General features: G+C 39.8%; 1 protein-coding gene across 10 annotated transcripts in view; it reads right to left on the bottom strand.

Annotated features, from left to right (window-relative positions):
* MYRIP (myosin VIIA and Rab interacting protein) overlaps positions 1–19168 on the bottom strand; it is a 219818-nt gene that overhangs the window by 54984 nt on the left and 145666 nt on the right. For 9 of the 10 annotated variants that reach the window (XM_068670553.1, XM_068670552.1, XM_068670557.1 and 6 more), the window contains 5 exons: positions 6013–6149; positions 4252–4332; positions 3540–3637; positions 3141–3221; positions 1481–1630 (listed from right to left, as the gene is read on the bottom strand). In XM_068670553.1, the coding sequence (XP_068526654.1) occupies positions 1481–1630; positions 3141–3221; positions 3540–3637; positions 4252–4332; positions 6013–6149 (547 nt within the window). Of the gene's footprint in view, positions 1–1480; positions 1631–3140; positions 3222–3539; positions 3638–4251; positions 4333–6012; positions 6150–15605; positions 16063–19168 lie in introns of those variants that run through there. The other variant, XM_068670560.1, reaches the window with a different exon arrangement.

Genomic DNA, 19168 nt, shown 5'->3' with positions numbered 1-19168 from the left:
GTTTAATGGAAGACGAACCAAAATGTGACAAATCTGGAAAAAGAAACTTTTCAGAGGTACAGTTTTTATAAACCACTTAGCACACCTGAATCTCTCATATTGACTGATAGCTGCAGAAGTTTTGAAGCTGTTCTTTGCAGCTGTTCTCACCTTAGCATGAACATTTTCCACGGGTCTACCTGTGGATGTCTACCTCCACAAAGTTTACAGTTTCTCAAATGAAAGGAGAACCTCCCTCTGGTGAAAATTTGAGACTCAAACTTGTTATTTCGGAACAGAATTTCAAAACGTGTTGGGTTCAAGTTTAACTCTCCAAACTCAAAATAGCAACAGGCTTCTGATGTAATAACTGAGGATATGAAAAGTGTGTTCCCCTAGGCTCTGTCCTTAAACTCCAGAAAGAAAGCTTGGTTGTGTCAGAGAGAAAATCAACTCTCCCTCTCCTGGCTCCTATGTACTACAAGCAAGTTGCCTAGGAGCAAAGCACTTAAACATGCTTACTCTGACTTGTGATAGCTCAGTAAACAGCCACAGCTTAAAGGCATTAGTCCTCCAGTTTAGAAATAGATGGGGGAAGATACTCCCTTACATATCTCAGTAGTTCTGGCTCACAGTCTTAGATTCTGGTGTAAATCTATTTTCACTGGCAGCATAAGCTAGCATACTAAACTGGGGCTAAGGCACAACGCACATTCAATTCTGATGGCTTTGCTCTGGGGGAAAGCACACATGAGTGCAATAGCAGGACATCTGGGAGCAGCAGCTTAAACAAGTGTATCAAAATTCACTGGAACTCATCTGCCACTGTCTTTGTTCTACTATTGTGAAACAGCCTATCCAAGCCTATGGCTTATTTTCACTTATTTTCCCTTGCTGCTCTTCTTAAAATGTTACTAATGCAGCTTGTCAGATTTTCTTCAGCTTTATAAGCAGGAACTAAAGGCACTGTACTGAGAAATAAGTGAGAGGAGGAAGAAACACTCTTCAGTGAAAGGCATAAATGGTGCTCTAAAGTTTTTACTTCTTTGTTATTGTGGTATTGACTGTTTTCTTTAAGATGGCTAAGGTACAAAATATGATTTACAGAAATCTAACACTGTACAAAAGAAGACATAACATTCAGCAAAAATCTAAATTAAATCTAAGTAAGCATAAAAACTTTTAGGGAATAAACACTGAGGCATGGCATCCTGTTAGCTTTCAAATCAAGCAGCAAGACTGCTTGTATTATGATCTTAGTTCTCCCTTGTATTATGATCTCATTTCTCCCTAACACACTCACCAATGCAAGTCAATGTCTCTGATGTACTTCCATAGCCCATGATGTGCTATGGAAATCAAGCAACTGAGCATTATGTTTTGCTGTTCTCTGCAAATCTATATGTACCCTTTCTAGGAGGCAGTAAGTATAGTAATCCAGGATTTCAATATTCCAGTTTTGTGCATCAGAAAGCATCAATATTTGTATTTAGTCACTTACCCATAATGTGTAGGATCCCCTGCGACTCCCTGGAAAAGTCAGCATACTCTGATCCGAAACAGCAATGGATGCCAGGCCACTGCTCCTGGATGGTGGCCATTCAAAGTCAGCTTCAGCCTGCTCGGTTTTGTTTTTCTGCTTCTTTATAATCTGTAAGTTTGGGGTAGGTGGGGTGGGAGCACAGGAGACAGAGAGAGAGAGAAAAAAAAGTACTTTTTTTTTTTTATTTTATTTTTAGAACATCACATTAACTCTGTGTCAAGGCAAACTACCTAGAAAGAACACTGGAGTTTCCCTTTGCTTTTTTCACAGTTCATGCAGGGATGATTCTGACAAGCTGCTTGCAGGTTTCTCATCTAATGTCACACTGCTTGCAAGCATATAAGCAGCAATACAATAAATCATAATCTGTGCCTGTAGGATTATTAGAGGTGAATTAAATAAGCATGGAAAAATGTTGCTACTGTAACACTTTAAACATTAGCAGCATCTAATGTCAAGTATTTTCTCAGATAAAGAATGCTTGCAAAGAAACATAAAATACAATATATGAGGGGAATTTCAAAGGCTCCCATGACATCTAGACATATTTCTACTGAAAACAAAGAGGTTTTAGGTGTCTAGACACTATTTTTGTTTTTGCAAATCTACACTGTTTTGAGAGAGACATCATATAAATTACCTACCACCCTACACTGACAGATTATTTCCTGCTACACTTGATTTCCACAACTTTCCTGGCTCCTGTTTAAAACATATACAGGGTATTATTCTACAGCATAAAAGATCTCCTTAGGCAACTTTTGATAAAAGTATTAGCAATTCAAGTTTAGCTGATACAGACTTTGGACATTTGGATTATCTCCTGATAAGGAGAATGGATCTTCTAATATCCCTGTTAAAAAAGAAGACAGATCATTTCCCACTGAGCATATATAGATGTGATAATGAGCTTAGTTCACATGGAGGCAGACTGAATAAGCAGAGTGGTTGCTTCACTGATCCCTAAAACTCAGAATCACTCTGTTCATGTCTGGTCTTGCCTTGCTCCAGCCTGTCCAGACAAACTCAAGGGGTATTTGTTCCCACTAGCCCTCCATTTTGGCCCTGCATCTGAGCCAACTGCAGCTTTACAGTCAGAAGACCAAGCTTCCCCAAAAATGCTACACAAATCAGGGTTCTGTGTATTTTGCATCTCTCTCATAGAATCCTTAACAGAATTGTACTTTAATGATTAATGTTTTCTTCTTATGTTTTCTAGATGCAGAGTTCAGTAGAGTTGGTACAGTCAAATGCCTGCTCCTTTATAGTGGAAAAACTTTGTGCCTTTTGGGAACTGAAGTATATACATAAAATCCTAGTAAGGAGGGTCCTCGTTTTCCCAGCAAGCATATCACAGACCTGAAGGAGTCTTACGTCTCAGCTCTGAGGGTGTAGGCCATCAATTTAGGCACTGGATTAAGCTTATTTATAGATTAATCTCTCTGTCAGATACAGTTGATTAAGCCTAGATTGTTCTAGTTCAAGTTGCAACTTGTCATTTACTGTGTACTTACTACAATAGTGTCATCGTCTTCTCTGTTAGCAGAACCACAGCTCACCAGACTAAAGAACTATGTTTTGGCTACTGAACAACCTATGGAAAAAATGCCTGCCATACCTTCTGCATGATGGTTGTGGCCAGCTCTTCTATGAGGTCCTCCTTGTGTTCTTGCAAGTAGCAAGCCTCGTTCTGCTTGTCCTGCATGAAGACAGTTATCTGTAGATGCTAAGATCACATAAAAATGGCCTTTCCACGGAAATTGTATAGATCAGAAGGTGGGTAATATGCTGTACTGTGGGAAGAAATTGCAGGTACTTACATCATGCATCACCTTCTGAAACACAGCATACATCTTGAATGCAAATTTGTAAAACTCATACCTAACTCTGCAGGTGATGCACACTTCGTCACTTTTTTTTTCCTTTCTCTTTTGTATCTACCTGTTTTCATACTACTACCCGAATTAAAAACATGATTGTTCTGTTCAAATTAACAAAATGTGTTAGAAAATGTTACCAGACTGTCACTGTAGGTCTCTGCCTTAGAAATAGCTTCTTCCACTGCTTCCTCTGCAACACGTAAGGCCACAGCAAGGGTATCCATCATGCTGTGTCCTAGGTGAGGAAAAAATTGAAATCACTGTGTTCATTATATACATGTATTTTGCATAAAGAACTGCAAAATTCAGACCAATATTCTGGACATATTTTCAAATCTCAGTTTGTTCACGGCTAAATTTATTTCCTCAATCCATAACCACGCATAGCAAAATAAACACCTTAAGAGAGAGCAATATATCTCAATTTCTATTTAACTTGTTAAATTTAGATATTAAACATGATAAAACACAGTATTTCTAAGCTGTTTATCTTAGAATCCAGAAAAATAGTTAGGAGGAAGTCATAGGAGAAAAATCCATAAGCTTCCTATAAACACCAAGAGGATATCAGAAAAAGAATGAAAAAAATATAGGAAAGAAAGAGAGAAGTAGCAAATAATGAACATTAAGACAATCATGTTAGAATAAGCATGTAATATTTGGGCTAGTAAAAGCAAGAAATCTGAGCAAGGTTCATGTGAACACAGAGGATTTTTAGTATCTTGCTAAACATTTTAGCTAAAAGACTATTGGATCTGTAAACAAGACTTATCAACACTCTAGGCTATTTGTCCAGTAAGTCAGAGTGTAAGGACTGAGTTTTAATTGAATGAGTTTTTAGCAGTGTACCTTCTGTCTGTCTGTAGAATGTAGAGTCACTGCCACAAATGCTTCCTTCATTTTCAAAGCTCCCTTCAAGAAAACCTCCGTCTGCTCAAAAAAAAAAAAAAAAAAAGACAGTACCATGAGTTAGTATAAGAAATATCCATTCACAGCAAGGATATTATTAGATTAGAATATTCTCTTAAGGTACAGTGGCACCACACACAAAGAGGGATAACCATATATTTCCTCCTACCTTTTTGTATAAAGCATGATTGCAGCCATTTTTGCCAAAAAAAAAAAACACCACACTGCTTTTATATGAAAGCCCTAGAAAATTAATTGTACTGTAAACGAGAGAAGAAGCTACTAGAACATAAAACTTACATGGTGAAAGTTAAGTTTGCGGAATTTGCTTTTAATATGGCATTTGGGGTTGAAATTGATTATATATTTTAAAGGGCAACACTGTATAAATAAGCTAAAACCTAGACATGTATACTGGCATATATCTTCAAATGGAACAAAAGATTTACCTAATAGTCACATGAAGAGTAGAAGAAAGTTATCAATGACATTTAGACTCAAAGGCCTTCCTCAGAAAAGTCTCATAGATCAAGCACATGCCACTCCAACTCGCCATTGCACTGTTCACAGTTCCACTCAGGGACAAATTCAGTTAGAATACGGCTTGAGGAAAGACAACGCATTATAGTAAAGTTCTGAAGGATCCATCCCCACAATTTTTAAGTCCTCTGTCCTATTTCCATTCTGACTGGTATGAACATTCTTGCCTTTACATGTATTTGTGTATTGGCTGTTAAAGAATCTTCTCTAGAAAAATGAATTGATTGCAGAGACAGCAGAAAGACTAATATATCAGAATTTAATGCATTACTCATTTCTTCCTAGAAGTTTTTATGCCAATATTCATAAGAAACACCTAGGATTTTCACTCAGGATTAGAGAGTCCACTTACCATCATATAACTTCAGAAAAAGACAAATTAAATACTACATAAAAATTGCAGTTGTTGTAGAAATTTTGAAGGAATTATATTAGAAAAGTATCTGGTCTAATAAAGCCAGTGAAATCTCAAACATTCAGCCAGTTGTGCTTTGATTAATTCACTAAAATTACCACTCTGACACAAAATACCATTTCTTCTAATCTATTTTACATCTTCAATTACTATTACAGGGTTTTTAACACAATAGTTCAGGAAGGATTGTGTCTCTTCATTTAAAAGGGTGCCACCAACACAGCATCATTTAACCATTTACAAACATAATCAAAATAAAATGTGGCCTGTTTGAAATCTTTAAGAAAGCAAAGCCTTAAGTGAGGACAATCTAAATTTTGGTCAACTTGCATATATAGAATGTATCCAATGTTAACAAAATTTTGCTTCAAATGCCATGAAATATGTTCTTAAGCCAAATGTTGAATGCAAGATTATTTTCTTATCAATTGCCTACTCAGAACTACGATAAATTCTGGGACATGGACTAGAATGCAAACTGCAATTTACTTTATGGACTGAAGATCACAATTCTGCTGTTAGAAGCAGTGGCATAATTATCAGTGGCATAATTAAAATTAAATATTCTTTGAATTATTAAAACAACTCTCTAAGGCACTTCACCTCTTTTTCTCTCTCTACTATGATATTTCTGAAAAAAAATATAACCTTTAAGTTATTTTTTGAAATAATCTCAGAATTTTCATTGGTTTAGCTCGTGTGTTAAAGTAGGTAAACTAATAAGACATGAACACAGCTGTTCTTACCTATTACATCAGGACAAGCTCCGCTTTCCAGTCTATGCTTCTTGTATAAGTTCTTCAGGACTTTGGCACTTCCAAAACACTTAAAGCGGCTCTTCACATTATTATAGTACCAATCCAGAGACTGGGTCCTCAGGAGCCTAAAACGAAAAATAAACAACATATTTGGAATGATTCTACAATAAATAAACTTAACTGTTTACTGTCCATTTATATCAAAAGAGATCCTTACAGCGTTAGAGCATAAAAATACTAACTTCTGAATAGTTCTTCAGAGTTTGTATCTTTTATGTGTCTGGTACTAGAACAAAAAGTAAAGGCAATTACTGAGCAAATATCTGCTTGGCATTACTCAAAGTTTTGTTTTGTTTTGACTATTATCAAAACAGTTGGTCTCCCCTGTTACATTACAATTCCAACACTACAGCCTTTTGAAAAGCATAAACAAGCTTTGGAACTGCACAGGAAGGTTTTAAAAATAGCCTTTATTTCCACAGATTAAGACATAATGCAAGAACATTAGCCCACTAGTACACTCAAAAATAAATTTTTCCTAAAAGTATTATCACTGCTTTTATTTATGGAAAACACTACGTTGAGGACCTCAAAGCAGAATGAGAAAGAGAAGCAGGCAGACAACTTTTGGGAGGTTGTTCTCACAACTGCGGTTTGGTCTGTTACATCCAGCAATAAGCATCACTGATGTTAATAACCTAACCTACTAGATCTGTCCCCAGAGCTCACACACTTTTAGAAAGCCATGAGATACTGTTCAGCTCTGTATTCTTTTCTACCTGGCAGAGGGCACTCACTTCACCTCTTCAGTGGTTGGTGGTGGAGCATACGACATATGCCCAGGAAACATAACCACAGGTTACTGCAGGGAAAGCCACAGCACACCCACGTGTTTCCTATAGAAGGTGACAATGGATCCTAAGCATCGAAGCTCTAAGGTCCTACCTGTAAATTAAAGCTGATTTACCCAGATGCCTGCAGGAAGGAGAAATAAGCTTGAGCCAGCAAATGAGAGCTAATTCTGTGCATTCTCTTTCCTGTCTGAGCCCATTTGTTCCTCTGCATACTGCCACAGTTGTTTATTTTTAGTTAATTTACTGCACTTACAAGTGCAGGAACCAAGATATTTTGATATGACATGAAAACAATACAGGCTACTGTCCTGGTTTCAGTTAGGATAGAGTTAATTTTCCTCCTAGTAGTTGGTAAGGTGCTATGTTTTGGATTAGGATGAGAGGAGTGCTGATAACATGCTGATGTTTTAATTGTTGCAGAGCAGTGCTTGCACTAAGCCAAGGACTTTTCAGCTTCTCGCTCTGTCTTGCCAGCGGGCAGGCTAGGGGTGCAGCTGGAGCTGGGATGGGACAGACCCAGGACAGCTGACCCAAACTGGCCAAAGGGGTATTCCATACCATGTGACCTCATGCTGAACAATATATAGGGGTGGCTAACCAGGGTGGGGGGGCCGGCTGCTTGGGGCATTGGTCAGCGGGTGGTGAGCAACTGCATTGTGCATCACTTGTTTTGTACACATTATTATTTATTATTAATATTATTGTTATTATTATTTTCCTGCTTTAATAAACTGTCTCTATCTCAGCCCCCGGGCCTCACTTTGCCATTTCTCTCCCCCAGAGAGGGAGGGGGGAGGGTGAGCGAATGGCTGTGTGGTGCTTAGCTGCCAGACAGGTTAAACCACAACAGCTATGAAGGCAATTCCCCCCTTGTACTAATTACTAAAATAGAGGTCTTAAACCTAGAAAGCCCATGAGCTTGTTATGTAATTAAGCAGAAATGATGCAGAAGAACTTAGAAATCAAAATGCTAAGGTTAGTGACCAGTGTCAATATGCTAACCCCTGCAGAAATTATGTTACTGTCAGTAGTGCTGGACTCTCATCACTTCCATGCTTGAAGAAATTCAACGATTTAACTCCATTTATTAAATCTGGGGCCTTGGGTAAAAAAGCAAAACACAAAACCCAGTCTAACCTTTAGATTTTTCTTCAGGGACTCTGGACTTTTCTTTATAACATGAAAAGCATATAAAAATCCACAGTTTTTGTTTAACATATGCCATTTCACAAGGAAATAAAGTCTCACCTTTTGTGAAACTAACAGTGTAGTTCTTACTCAGCACTAACCTTTAAGAGATGCTCAATAGAGACCAAGTATGCAGAGCAGAGGTTTCAGCTAAGTGCTTCCAGTAAATCTCTGGATTTTTTGATTGTCAGTATGGTTAAACAGGAATATCTGCTTCATGTAAAGCAGAACATCATGATCTAGTCCATTCCTCTGTCACCACTGGAGAGTGTTTAGTAGCAAACAACAGCAGTGATAAGAAATGTGTGCCTGTGGTGCTTAGGGACATGGTCTAGTGGTGGACTTGGTATTGTTATGCGATGGCTTGACTATGATCTTACAGGTCTTTTCCAACCTAAATGATTCTATGATTCTATGCATAGGTCTGTCTGTGAAGTGGAAGATTTCTGAATTCCTGCAACTCTGCCACTAAGGAACCAGTTATGATCAGGAATCAGGTCCAGAGCAGGGCTTGGCAGCTGGCACATCAATGAATCCATGAATGGAGGCAAGTTGCTCTGCAGTTTTTTGGTGTTTTGAGAGCCTACCTCCTTTGTTGGCAGGAACAAAGGCAGGACAGGCGAGGGTAGGCGAGGTGGTGGGGTGGCGATGTATGTAAAGCAGGGGCTGGACTGTGTGGAACTCCAGGTCGGCGATGGCAAAGTTGAGAGCCTCTGGGTAAGGATCAAGGGACGAACGAATAAAGGGGATGTCGTTGTGGGAATCTATTACAGACCGCCTGGCCAGGACGATAGCACCGATAACTTATTCTTTACAGAACTAAGAGAGGCCTCGAGATTAACTCCCCTTGTCCTTATGGGGGACTTCAACTTGCCAGACGTTAACTGGGAGTGCCACACGGCTGACACGAGCAAGTCCAGGAGGTTCATGAAGCACCTAGATGATAACTTCTTGGTGCAGGTGCTAACGGAGCCAACTAGGAAAGGTGCCCTCCTAGACCTGTTGCTAGAAAACAGAGAGGGTCTGGTGGGAGATGTGGTGATTGGTGGCCGCCTCGGTCATAGCGACCATGAAGTGGTTGAGTTCAAAATTTACGGTGACAGAAGGAGAAGTGCCACCAAAACCTCATCCCTAGATATGGGGAAGGCGGACTTCAGGCTGCTCGGGGAACTAGTCAGCAAGGTCCCCTGGGAAGCTGCTCTTGAAGGCCTTGATGTCCACCAGTGCTGGTCACTCTTTAAGCGATGCCTCCTAGAAGCACAAGATCAGGCAATTCCTAAATATCGCAAGTCAGGCAGGCGTGGCAGGAGGGCGGCGTGGCTGACCAGCAACATTCTTATGGAGATTAGGCGGAAACAGAGAGTGTTTCGCTACTGGAAGGAGGGCCAGGTGACATGGAAAGAATACAGGGATGCTGTTCGTGTCTGTAGGAAGAAAATTCGTGTGGCTAAAGCACACCTAGAGTTGAAGCTGGCTGTGTCTGTGAGAGAAAATAAAAAGTTTTTTTTTAGATATGTGAATGGAAAAAGGAGAACTAAAGAATACATAGGGCCGCTCCTTGATAGGGAAGGTCTTCTCACAGACGATGACATAGGCAAAGCAGAGACGCTTAACGCCTTCTTTGCCTCTGTCTTCAATGCCGATGATGGGCTTCGGGACCCAGGGTGCCCCGAGCTGGAGGACCGGGACGGTGGGGATGACAAACTCCCAACCGACCCTGAACGTGTGCGGGATCTGCTACTCCACCTGAATCCCTACAAGTCCATGGGTCCGGATGGGATTCATCCCCGGGTGCTGAAGGAGCTGGCGGACGTCATCGCGGAACCTCTCTCAATTATTTTTCAACGATCCTGGGAGTCTGGAGAGGTCCCGGTAGACTGGAAGCTGGCAAATGTTGTGCCGATTTTCAAGAAGGGTCAGAAAGAAGACCCTAGCAATTACAGGCCTGTCAGTCTCACATCAGTGCCTGGTAAAATCATGGAGAAGATGGTTCTCGAACGTATTGAGGCGCACCTGGGGGACAATGCAGTCATTGGTCCCAGCCAGCATGGGTTTGTGAAGGGTAGGTCCTGCCTAACTAACCTGATTTCCTTTTATGATAAGATCACCCGTATGGTGGACCAAGGGAAACCAGCTGATGTGATTTTTTTGGACTTCAGCAAGGCTTTTGACACGGTTTCCCATAGGATCCTACTGGACAAAATGTCCACCATACAGCTAAATAAAAACATCATACGATGGGTGAGCAATTGGCTAACGGGCAGGGCCCAAAGGGTTATGGTAAATGGGGCTGCGTCAGGCTGGCGGGCGGTCACCAGTGGGGTCCCTCAAGGCTCCATTTTAGGGCCGGTACTTTTCAATATTTTTATAAACGATCTGGATGTAGGAATAGAAGGTATTTTGAGCAAGTTTGCTGATGACACCAAACTTGGAGGAGTTGTGGACTCGAATGAGGGTGGAAAGGCCTTGCAGAGGGATCTGGATAGGTTGGAGAGCTGGGCGATCGCCAACCGCATGAAGTTCAATAAGAGCAAGTGCCGGGTCCTGCACCTGGGACGGGGAAACCCTGGCTGCACGTACAGACTGGCCGACGAGACGCTGGAGAGCAGCCTAGAAGAGAGGGATCTGGGGGTCGTGGTAGACAACAAGTTGAATATGAGCCGGCAGTGTGCCCTGGCAGCCAGGAGGGCCAACCGTGTCCTGGGGTGCATCAAGCACGGCATCGCTAGTAGGTCGAGGGAGGTGATTGTCCTGCTCTACTCTGCGCTGGTGCGGCCTCACCTCGAGTACTGTGTGCAGTTCTGGGCACCACAGTATAAAAAGGACATGAAACTGTTGGAGAGTGTCCAGAGGAGGGCTACGAAGATGGTGAAAGGCCTGGAGGGGAAGACGTACGAGGAACGGCTGAGGGCACTGGGCCTGTTCAGCCTGGAGAAGAGGAGGCTAAGGGGAGACCTCATCGCAGTCTACAACTTCCTCGTAAGGGGGTGTCGAGAGGCAGGAGACCTTTTCTCCATTAACACCAGCGACAGGACCCGCGGGAACGGAGTTAAGCTGAGGCAGGGGAAGTTTAGGCTGGACATCAGGAAGGGGTTCTTCACAGAGAGAGTGGTTGCACACTGGAACAGGCTCCCCAGGGAAGTGGTCACTGCACCGAGCCTGACTGAATTTAAGAAGAGATTGGACTGTGCACTTAGTCACATGGTCTGAACTTGGGTAGACCTGTGCGGTGTCAAGAGTTGGACTTGATGATCCTTAAGGGTCCCTTCCAACTCAGGATATTCTATGATTCTATGATTCTATGAACTGTGTGCTTTCATGTAAACTGTACCAGAAGGGAACAAACACTGTCTTCTGCTTGCTGAATTTGATTCCACTTAATTCCATTTTGTCCACTCATTTTCTGCATGTGCTAGGAGCATAATATATCAGTCAATATCATGGAGTCACAATCATTACTATTGATATAACTAAATTTGGATAACTGGGCTGGAAGAGGCTTAGCAAGAGGTATTAGCCAGGAAAAATGCTCTTCTGCCCCATATTTTTTCCCCATGTTACTAAGTTTTCCTGGGTCTTATCAATGCTGTTTTTGTAAGAACAGAAAGCTAATAGCACTGTTTTCTTAAAAGGATGATATGGTGCTTTGCAGCTAACACAATTTAAAGGTAGGCTCTGTATTTGTAATAAGAACATTTTCCATACTTGAACATTGGGAGAGTAAAATTGATAAGAGATTACACATCTCAAAGAAACAATGAAAGAAGACATGCTTGCTTTTTTATACTAGCTAATCTGGTATAAACAACAGGGTTGGGAATTTTTTTAAACTTCCTCTTTTCTGCAGGATTAACACTTTGTGAGTAATCTAATTATCTCATGCTTCTCTCTTATATGTTGGAGAGCTACCAACAGCTCCAAATCTATGATTCTGTCCTGCATACATTTTACAGGAGATTGTAAAGTCTCTTCTAAAGCTTTTCAGCCTCTTAACTTTCAAGTAAGTCACAATGTGCCTGCTGACTCTTCCTGGGAAGAAAGGATTTGGAGAACAGAGCAGTTCTTGTTATAGATACTAAAATAAAGGGCCCACTCAAAAGAAAAATAAAAGCATTTTACCCTTGTTTCAAAATCCTTTAATATTGACCTCTATTTTAAAGTCATGCAAAAGAACAGCAAAGGCTGTTCCATGAGGCCAGAGTAATGAAAGACTATGCCACTACTAGCATTAAATTGTAAAAATTTAACGCTTCCCTTATGACCACTAATAGAATGTGTGCAAGTTCTCTCCACAAAATAAAATTCACACAGAAAGGATATTAATTGTATGCATTTTAAAGAAGCAGGAATAGTTGAAGCTATTTCTCTTTATTTCCGTGCCACAAAGACTGCTATGTCTTTATTTTTAAATACCCTTAAATGCTAAGGACAGTCTTTGTGTTACATAATATTACCATGTAGCTGAGTTACATTTTGACATACTTTTCGCAGTGGGGAATACTGTGATTTTAAAATTCTGCTTTACTGGAATGTGTGAAAGCTAAGCAGACACTTGTGCTTTAATAACAGAAAAACTTGAATGAGTATTAAAAGCCCCAGCCTTTTTTTTTAGTGTACCAATTTGTTTGCTTTAATCAAGTAGCACCACAGGAGTAATGGATAAACTCATGCAAAATTTTTATAAGCAGGAATATTCCATGAAGTTTTCAATACATTTCTCACCTCCAGCTCTCAACCACTCAATTTTTAGGCTTCTCCTGAGGAAAAGAGTACACCAGCTGTGCTGGGGAGTGAGGACATGAACCATATCTGTCCTTATTAGTGGTGATCACAGGAAAATCATGTGAAAGACTCCACTTGTGATTTCAAGCATTCACTAATCAATTCAGAGGATATTGTTTAGCAACTTATTTACCACTTTATTTTTTTCTTCTAAAATGTGAGGTTTTATCTGGTCTGAAGGCTGTAGGAAGCTTCTGCAGTAGATTTTCTCTAAAAGGTAGTACCAATGTAATGTTCACGACCTTAATCTCTACTTATAATGCAAGGTAAACTACAAGGAAGCAGTTTTTAATGACATTTTTCCATGAACTTTGTGAGAAGTTTTCTCTCAAAGTAATTCAGAAGAACTTGTCTCTTTTTGACAGGAAAAATTGTTCCTTCAAATCATTTCTTCTTGTTTAGCTCATTCCTCCCCTCCCCTTACTAGTCCAGCACTGCATTTACTAGTAACAGATTTAGGGACATGGATGTGATTTTCATTATTAACTCCATTTTCAAGGGCTTATAACATTGTGATGAAATTTTCCCTGTGGTTCTTACTTCATAAAATAATAAAGAAATAATGAAAAGGATCCAACAGCAGACCTACGGAAGTGATATCAGCCATATAGAAGATCTTCATAAACCAGCTGCTAAATATTCTTGAATGGGTATCTGCACTGGTCAGCCCAGAAACACAGACACACAGCAGCAATTTCTCAGGCAGCTGATGATCAACTCACACCAAATCAAGCTCACAAGAAGCCAAATAAAACAGCTGCTGAAAATAACTTCAAATAACTTCTACCTGGGGGGAAGGATTTTAAGAATTGTTACTCTGTGCTTCTCGTGCTGTGTCCACTTACAGCAGAGGTCTCCATGTAGTATATACAATGTCAGATCTCTCCTGACTTGTGTTTAGCAATGGTCTGGATTCAGTCAGGAAGGGAGTTGCTTTACAAGTCTTGCACATTTTCATTTTTGTGGATATGGTATTTTTTTTTTTTTACATTAAGTAATCAAAACTAAAAAATAAAAATAAAAAAAGGCAAAACTGAAACAAAATGAAACAAACCATAAAAAAATACAACAAACACGAACAAATCCAGCTTTGAAATACAGAACAGGACTATCCAGAGACCAGAACTGCTGCTCTGTGGGAAATTCCAATAGCAATGCAACCATGTCAAATCAAAAAAACAATCAAAGTTAAAATGGCAATCACAGAACCTCATACACCGACTCTATCCTTCTACTGTCCTCACACAGGAAATGAAGCTCAAGATCCTCATTTCCATTTCCCAGGCACTACATGGTCTCAGCCTGAGGCCCAGAGAAACAATTAAGATTTAGCCTGTCACTTCTTATTTAACCAGTTTTAGAATAAACTTGCTTCAAACTCAGCATCCTGTAGTATTCTTTCTGTGCCAACAGCAATATTTCTTTCTTTTTACTTTTTTTTTTTCCTTGCACTGATATTTTAGGGCTTATAATGTACTGGAACTAAAGTGTTTCGGTTTCTTTCAGTTTCAGTGAAATCAAACTTAATTCTAGGTTAAAAATCAAATATACTACCAGGGTAAAGAATACAACTTCATTTTCTCTTCCTTCAGGATGGACCATTACTGTAGTACACAAGCACAGCACATATGAGTATCCTGCCAACGCTTAGTTCCCCAAAAATCAGACTTAAAAACATAAATTGAGAAAATTCAGCTCCCAAGGTCCTGAACATGAACTTCTAGACATCAGATTGAGGCCAAGCTCCTGTCATTCCAAAGAAGGATATTATATTTGCACATACCCTGTCTGTGAAAGGCAGCTTGTTCACACCTCAAGAACAACACCTGCTAAACACGAAGCCCAAAATGCTGCTGTTAACTCTTTATGACACTTCCTTCCCAAACTTAACATTGAAAACCTATTTCCTTATTTCTGTTTTCCCTTTCTTTTCATTAGAAAGTGCTTCTCTTTACGCAGCTGATTAATATTACCAGTCAGCCCTGATGAAAATTAAGTAAGATGCCACTGGATATTTGAAACCAAATTGAAAGAAGTTCAAATCCAAATGCTTGTCTAAAGCTGGAAAGCTCATATTCCCAAGATGGAACGCTTGACTTTTTAGCTTCAAAAAGCTTTTTATGAGGGTATCTTAAATTACAGGATACATTCATTCTATTTGCGTACGATCTACAGGATTTATTTTATGATGTGGAAATCACAAATATACAAATAAAAATGTTGCTACTGAAACAAACCTTCCCCCATAAACAAAAGGAAAGATTTCACTTTATTGGAATGCATTTTCCCCTAGAAATTTCATTTCAGGCAAAATTCTGTATTTTTGTTTTTCCCCTATCTTACTTTGCTGTAAAATACACTTCAGTATCTCAACATTTTTTCAAAGGGGAGAAATTTTGTATCCTGGTCACCCCTGTACTGGATATTTTTAAGGCAAATAACAAGAATTAATCAATATGCATCATTAGCAAATTTATTACACTCATATGCATGCAACATGCTAAAGCAAACATTACAAATGTATTCTTTGTATCTATCCATTGAAGTAAGGCAAATTTCAAACAAAAAAAAATCATAAATAAACTTCAGAATGCAGAGAGCAAGATCAAAACACTCTCAGGAAAATCTGATCATTGAACTTTGCATTAATACTAATGAAATGAAATTATTTTCAGTCCAAATATAACAACTAAAACATAACAGATACCAAATGAAACTATAGAACATTAAGCAATTTTGATTAGTTATCTAAATTACCTAAGTGAAGGATTTTCTTTCTGCAAACTTCATTTTTAATCCACAGATTCTTGAAAAACAGCTGAACAAAAAATAAGCGAGGTCGATGCAGCATAAAAATTTTCACAGAAGAGATGCAAACTCCACTCCATCAGAAAAAAATACCAGAGGATAAACCATGCAAATTAATTCTGTAATCCTGATTAGAAAAATACCCAGGGCTTTTAATATAGAGCTAAAGAACACCAAAAAGACAACAATCCTCTGCTTTAAGGTCTGTTTCTGCTCTTGTGTTGGGAGAAAGCTGTGAACAAGCTGCTGTGAAATGCCAGCAAAGATGAGAAGAAACATCACCATGTAAATTCAAAGAGAAAACAGAGCTCATTTCAAGATTATTTAAAGAAAGAAATTTTAAAAATAAAATAAGCCAAAAACCCTAAAACTTTGATGGGTAGTGAAGAGATGCAATTTCTCATCTTTTGTAGCGGTACTCTCTCCCTGCAAGCCCAACTTGTGCTAAACTAGGCTGTACAGCCTTCTTCTGGGAATTAAGTGCACAATGACTCCACCACCTGCTCCCTGAGATTACATGTATTTGTAGCTTTTCAACTCCACAAGCCACACTACAGCTTAAGAAACATGCTGTTCAACTGGAGGCACTGCTTTCTTATATATATACATATACATATACATATATATATATATATATATATATATGTATGTATGTATCAGTATATATAATGTATTATATTCACAGCAGGACCATAACACATCCAAATCCAAGTCTCACAAGCTCCTGAGCTGGGGGATATAAAGAAAGCATTTCCTTGCCACCCACCCAGCCATGGCAAGGAGGAAAAATGAGACGGAGTGATGCTGCACTCCCCAGAAAGCAAAGCACCCAGACACAGTTTGGATAGTTATCCTGCACAGTTCAAGCAAAAAGATTTTCTTGAATTACAGTGGGAAATGGGCTAGATGGGAATAGCTGGCTAGTCCTAGAAAGAACAGCTCAGCCACCAACTGCACCTCAGCAGCTCTTCCCAGCATGGACCAAGAGCATGACTTGGGCAAGACTGAGGTGAGGGTATCAGATGCTGTGCAATGGTGCTGTCTGTTACTGCATGCCAGTGAGCGTCCTGAACATAAAGTGTGTGCCTACTGAGCTTTTTACCATTCTTTGCCTTTAGCTTTCTCTGTTTTGTGCTACTTGTGAGTAGAGCTCTCTGATTAAGATGTAAAAACACAGGACATTTTTTTTTTTTTAAATATAATTTCTTTTTTCAAACCAACTCAAGTCACCACATTTAAAATGCACATTTTTCCCTTGTGTGTTGTACCTTGTTGCACAGAAAATATTTTTAGTTGGAAGCTTTATTATGCAAGCTGTCCAGCAGTCTGACAAAGCTAAATTCCAGCTTACAGCTGAAAACCGTAGGAAAAATTCCAAAGCCTTTAGAAATTATACAAATGAGACTTTAATCCCAGCTGGCCTCACTAACATCTGGGCACACATACAAATATACTTTTCATATGGATTTTCTGCTATTTGAATAATGAAAAATAGAAAAAGAAAAAAAAAAAAAACACCTCTATTTTTGTAAATAGTTGTATCACAATGATAAAAAGAAAACAGTACTATAAGTACAGATTAGCCATACTGTCAGAGTAATAAAGCTGTTTCTGTAAAACAGCCCCACTCAGAGCTCTTGGGTAATATTGAACTGCTCTCTGGAGCAGAATTCGCTTCTTTAACCATCAAAAAGCTTCAAGGCCAAACAATCCTCCTGTCTTCTACAGGGCCAGCTTATGCTGTTCTGCACAAGGGCAGGTGGTATCCTCACAGGGCCAGCCAGTTTTGATAAGATGCAGAAATGCGTATGTGATATCAGCATGTTTGTTTTAAGTTTAATCAAGAGCCATCAAGAAAAATGTAAGAAACTAGAAGAAAGGATATGAACAGGAGAGGTTAAAGCAGGTAGAGGCTGCAAAGCCACCTAGACATGCAGCAAAGATGACTATGTGCAATGGATTGTCAAGTCCCATAGTGCTGGCTTGCAACTGCTGGCAGTGAGTAGAGCACAAAAATCACAGCCCTTCTCAGCTAGATCCATGGTGTTCATTCAAGAAGAGCAATCACAACAAGGATTTTGCTCAAAAAGCACACCAAGGATTGCTGAGTTCCCATAACACTGAGATGGAAATGCATCCAAAGTGGCTGTTATTTGACCAAGATCTCTCTTCTTTCTCTTGCCTTATTTGCTTTAGTTTCATTAAAAGAGGTTTTCATGTTTTGCTAAGGAAAGGCCAATGAGGCGTTTTGTGGCATTTTTTTTCCAACTATGCTGCTTATGGCCTAAACAAAGGGACTTACTGTCAATCCATTGTATACAAGGCTGCATACAGTATACATTTTTGCATTAAGACACAGTTGTTTCACCTGATAGTAGCAGAGAAAGTCTCAGTGCAGTAAAAGGAGGAATCCTGTGTGTGGTGGCCACAGGGAGAGACAGAGACAGAAGAAGCTACCTGTCTTACCCTCATCTCCCATCAAAGGGGAGAGAATATGGGTCTCTTCTCAAGCTGAACTCATCCCATAAAGAAAAGAAACTTGACCACATTTTGGGGAAGCAATCCCTGCTACTAGGATTTCCAGCTGAGCAAGCTGGTTGCACTGGGAACTGCTGCCTGCTGGTGTGGCTCGTGGTGCAGCCTGCCAAATGGCAGCCGAGCCCAAGAGGGTCAGACACTGAGGGGTGTGTGTGTGACTCTCCTTCTGTGCATCTAAGGCGGGAGCCTTACAGGAACAAATTAAACCATCATTTCTCTCTGCACATGCACAGTTCTTCTGTCAAAAGGCTGTCGAGTAACTCTCAAGCTCTCAGAGAAAGTTTCTTGTAATTCTTTCTCCATTCTTTTATTTTTTTTTTCCTTAGGAAAACATGAAGGTGGGACAAATGATTCACTTGCATTGCTGAAGATAAATTTGGGGAGTACTGGGGCAGTCAGTCAGTACAAGGTGGTGCATTAGGGGTATCTTCAGTGTACCTGCTGCTCCATTAGCGTACCGACCTTATTTTAGGAGGTGAGAATAAGAGAAATCACCAGCCATTATGCAACACATCCAGGGACAGGAAAAAGCCTATTATATAAAATGTGAAAATATTATCACATGATTGATGTCATTCTTTACTTGCCCTATTAGAAAGACAGGGCAGATGCTGAAGTGGATTCTATTACATACATATCCATGGGAAAATCATTTAATGACAAATTTTTAAGGATAGCGCTATGGACAGTGCAAGCATGTTTTCATCCAAATGATGTACAGCTTTGTAGAGAGACCTCTCAACCTCCCTCTGTCCCACCTTACAAGAGAGCTCTAGCCAGGTCACACAACAAAGACAAGATTTGAGGTGGATGCATGCACATAGGATCCTGGGACAGGCACATAGCTGGTCACACGATGCAGAGGGACAAAGCTTTTGTGGGGTAGCATTGCAACCTTGGTAGATTACCAATTTGAATCCTGCCTAAGGTTCATGGTGCATGAAGAGGTCTTGCATGTACACTTGTGGGATTGC

Source organism: Anas acuta, chromosome 2, assembly GCF_963932015.1.
Source record: "Anas acuta chromosome 2, bAnaAcu1.1, whole genome shotgun sequence".
In the NCBI taxonomy this organism is placed as follows: Eukaryota; Metazoa; Chordata; class Aves; order Anseriformes; family Anatidae; genus Anas; species Anas acuta.
Note: the sequence above shows the minus strand (reverse complement) of the source record. Positions and strands in the feature narration are given on the sequence as shown.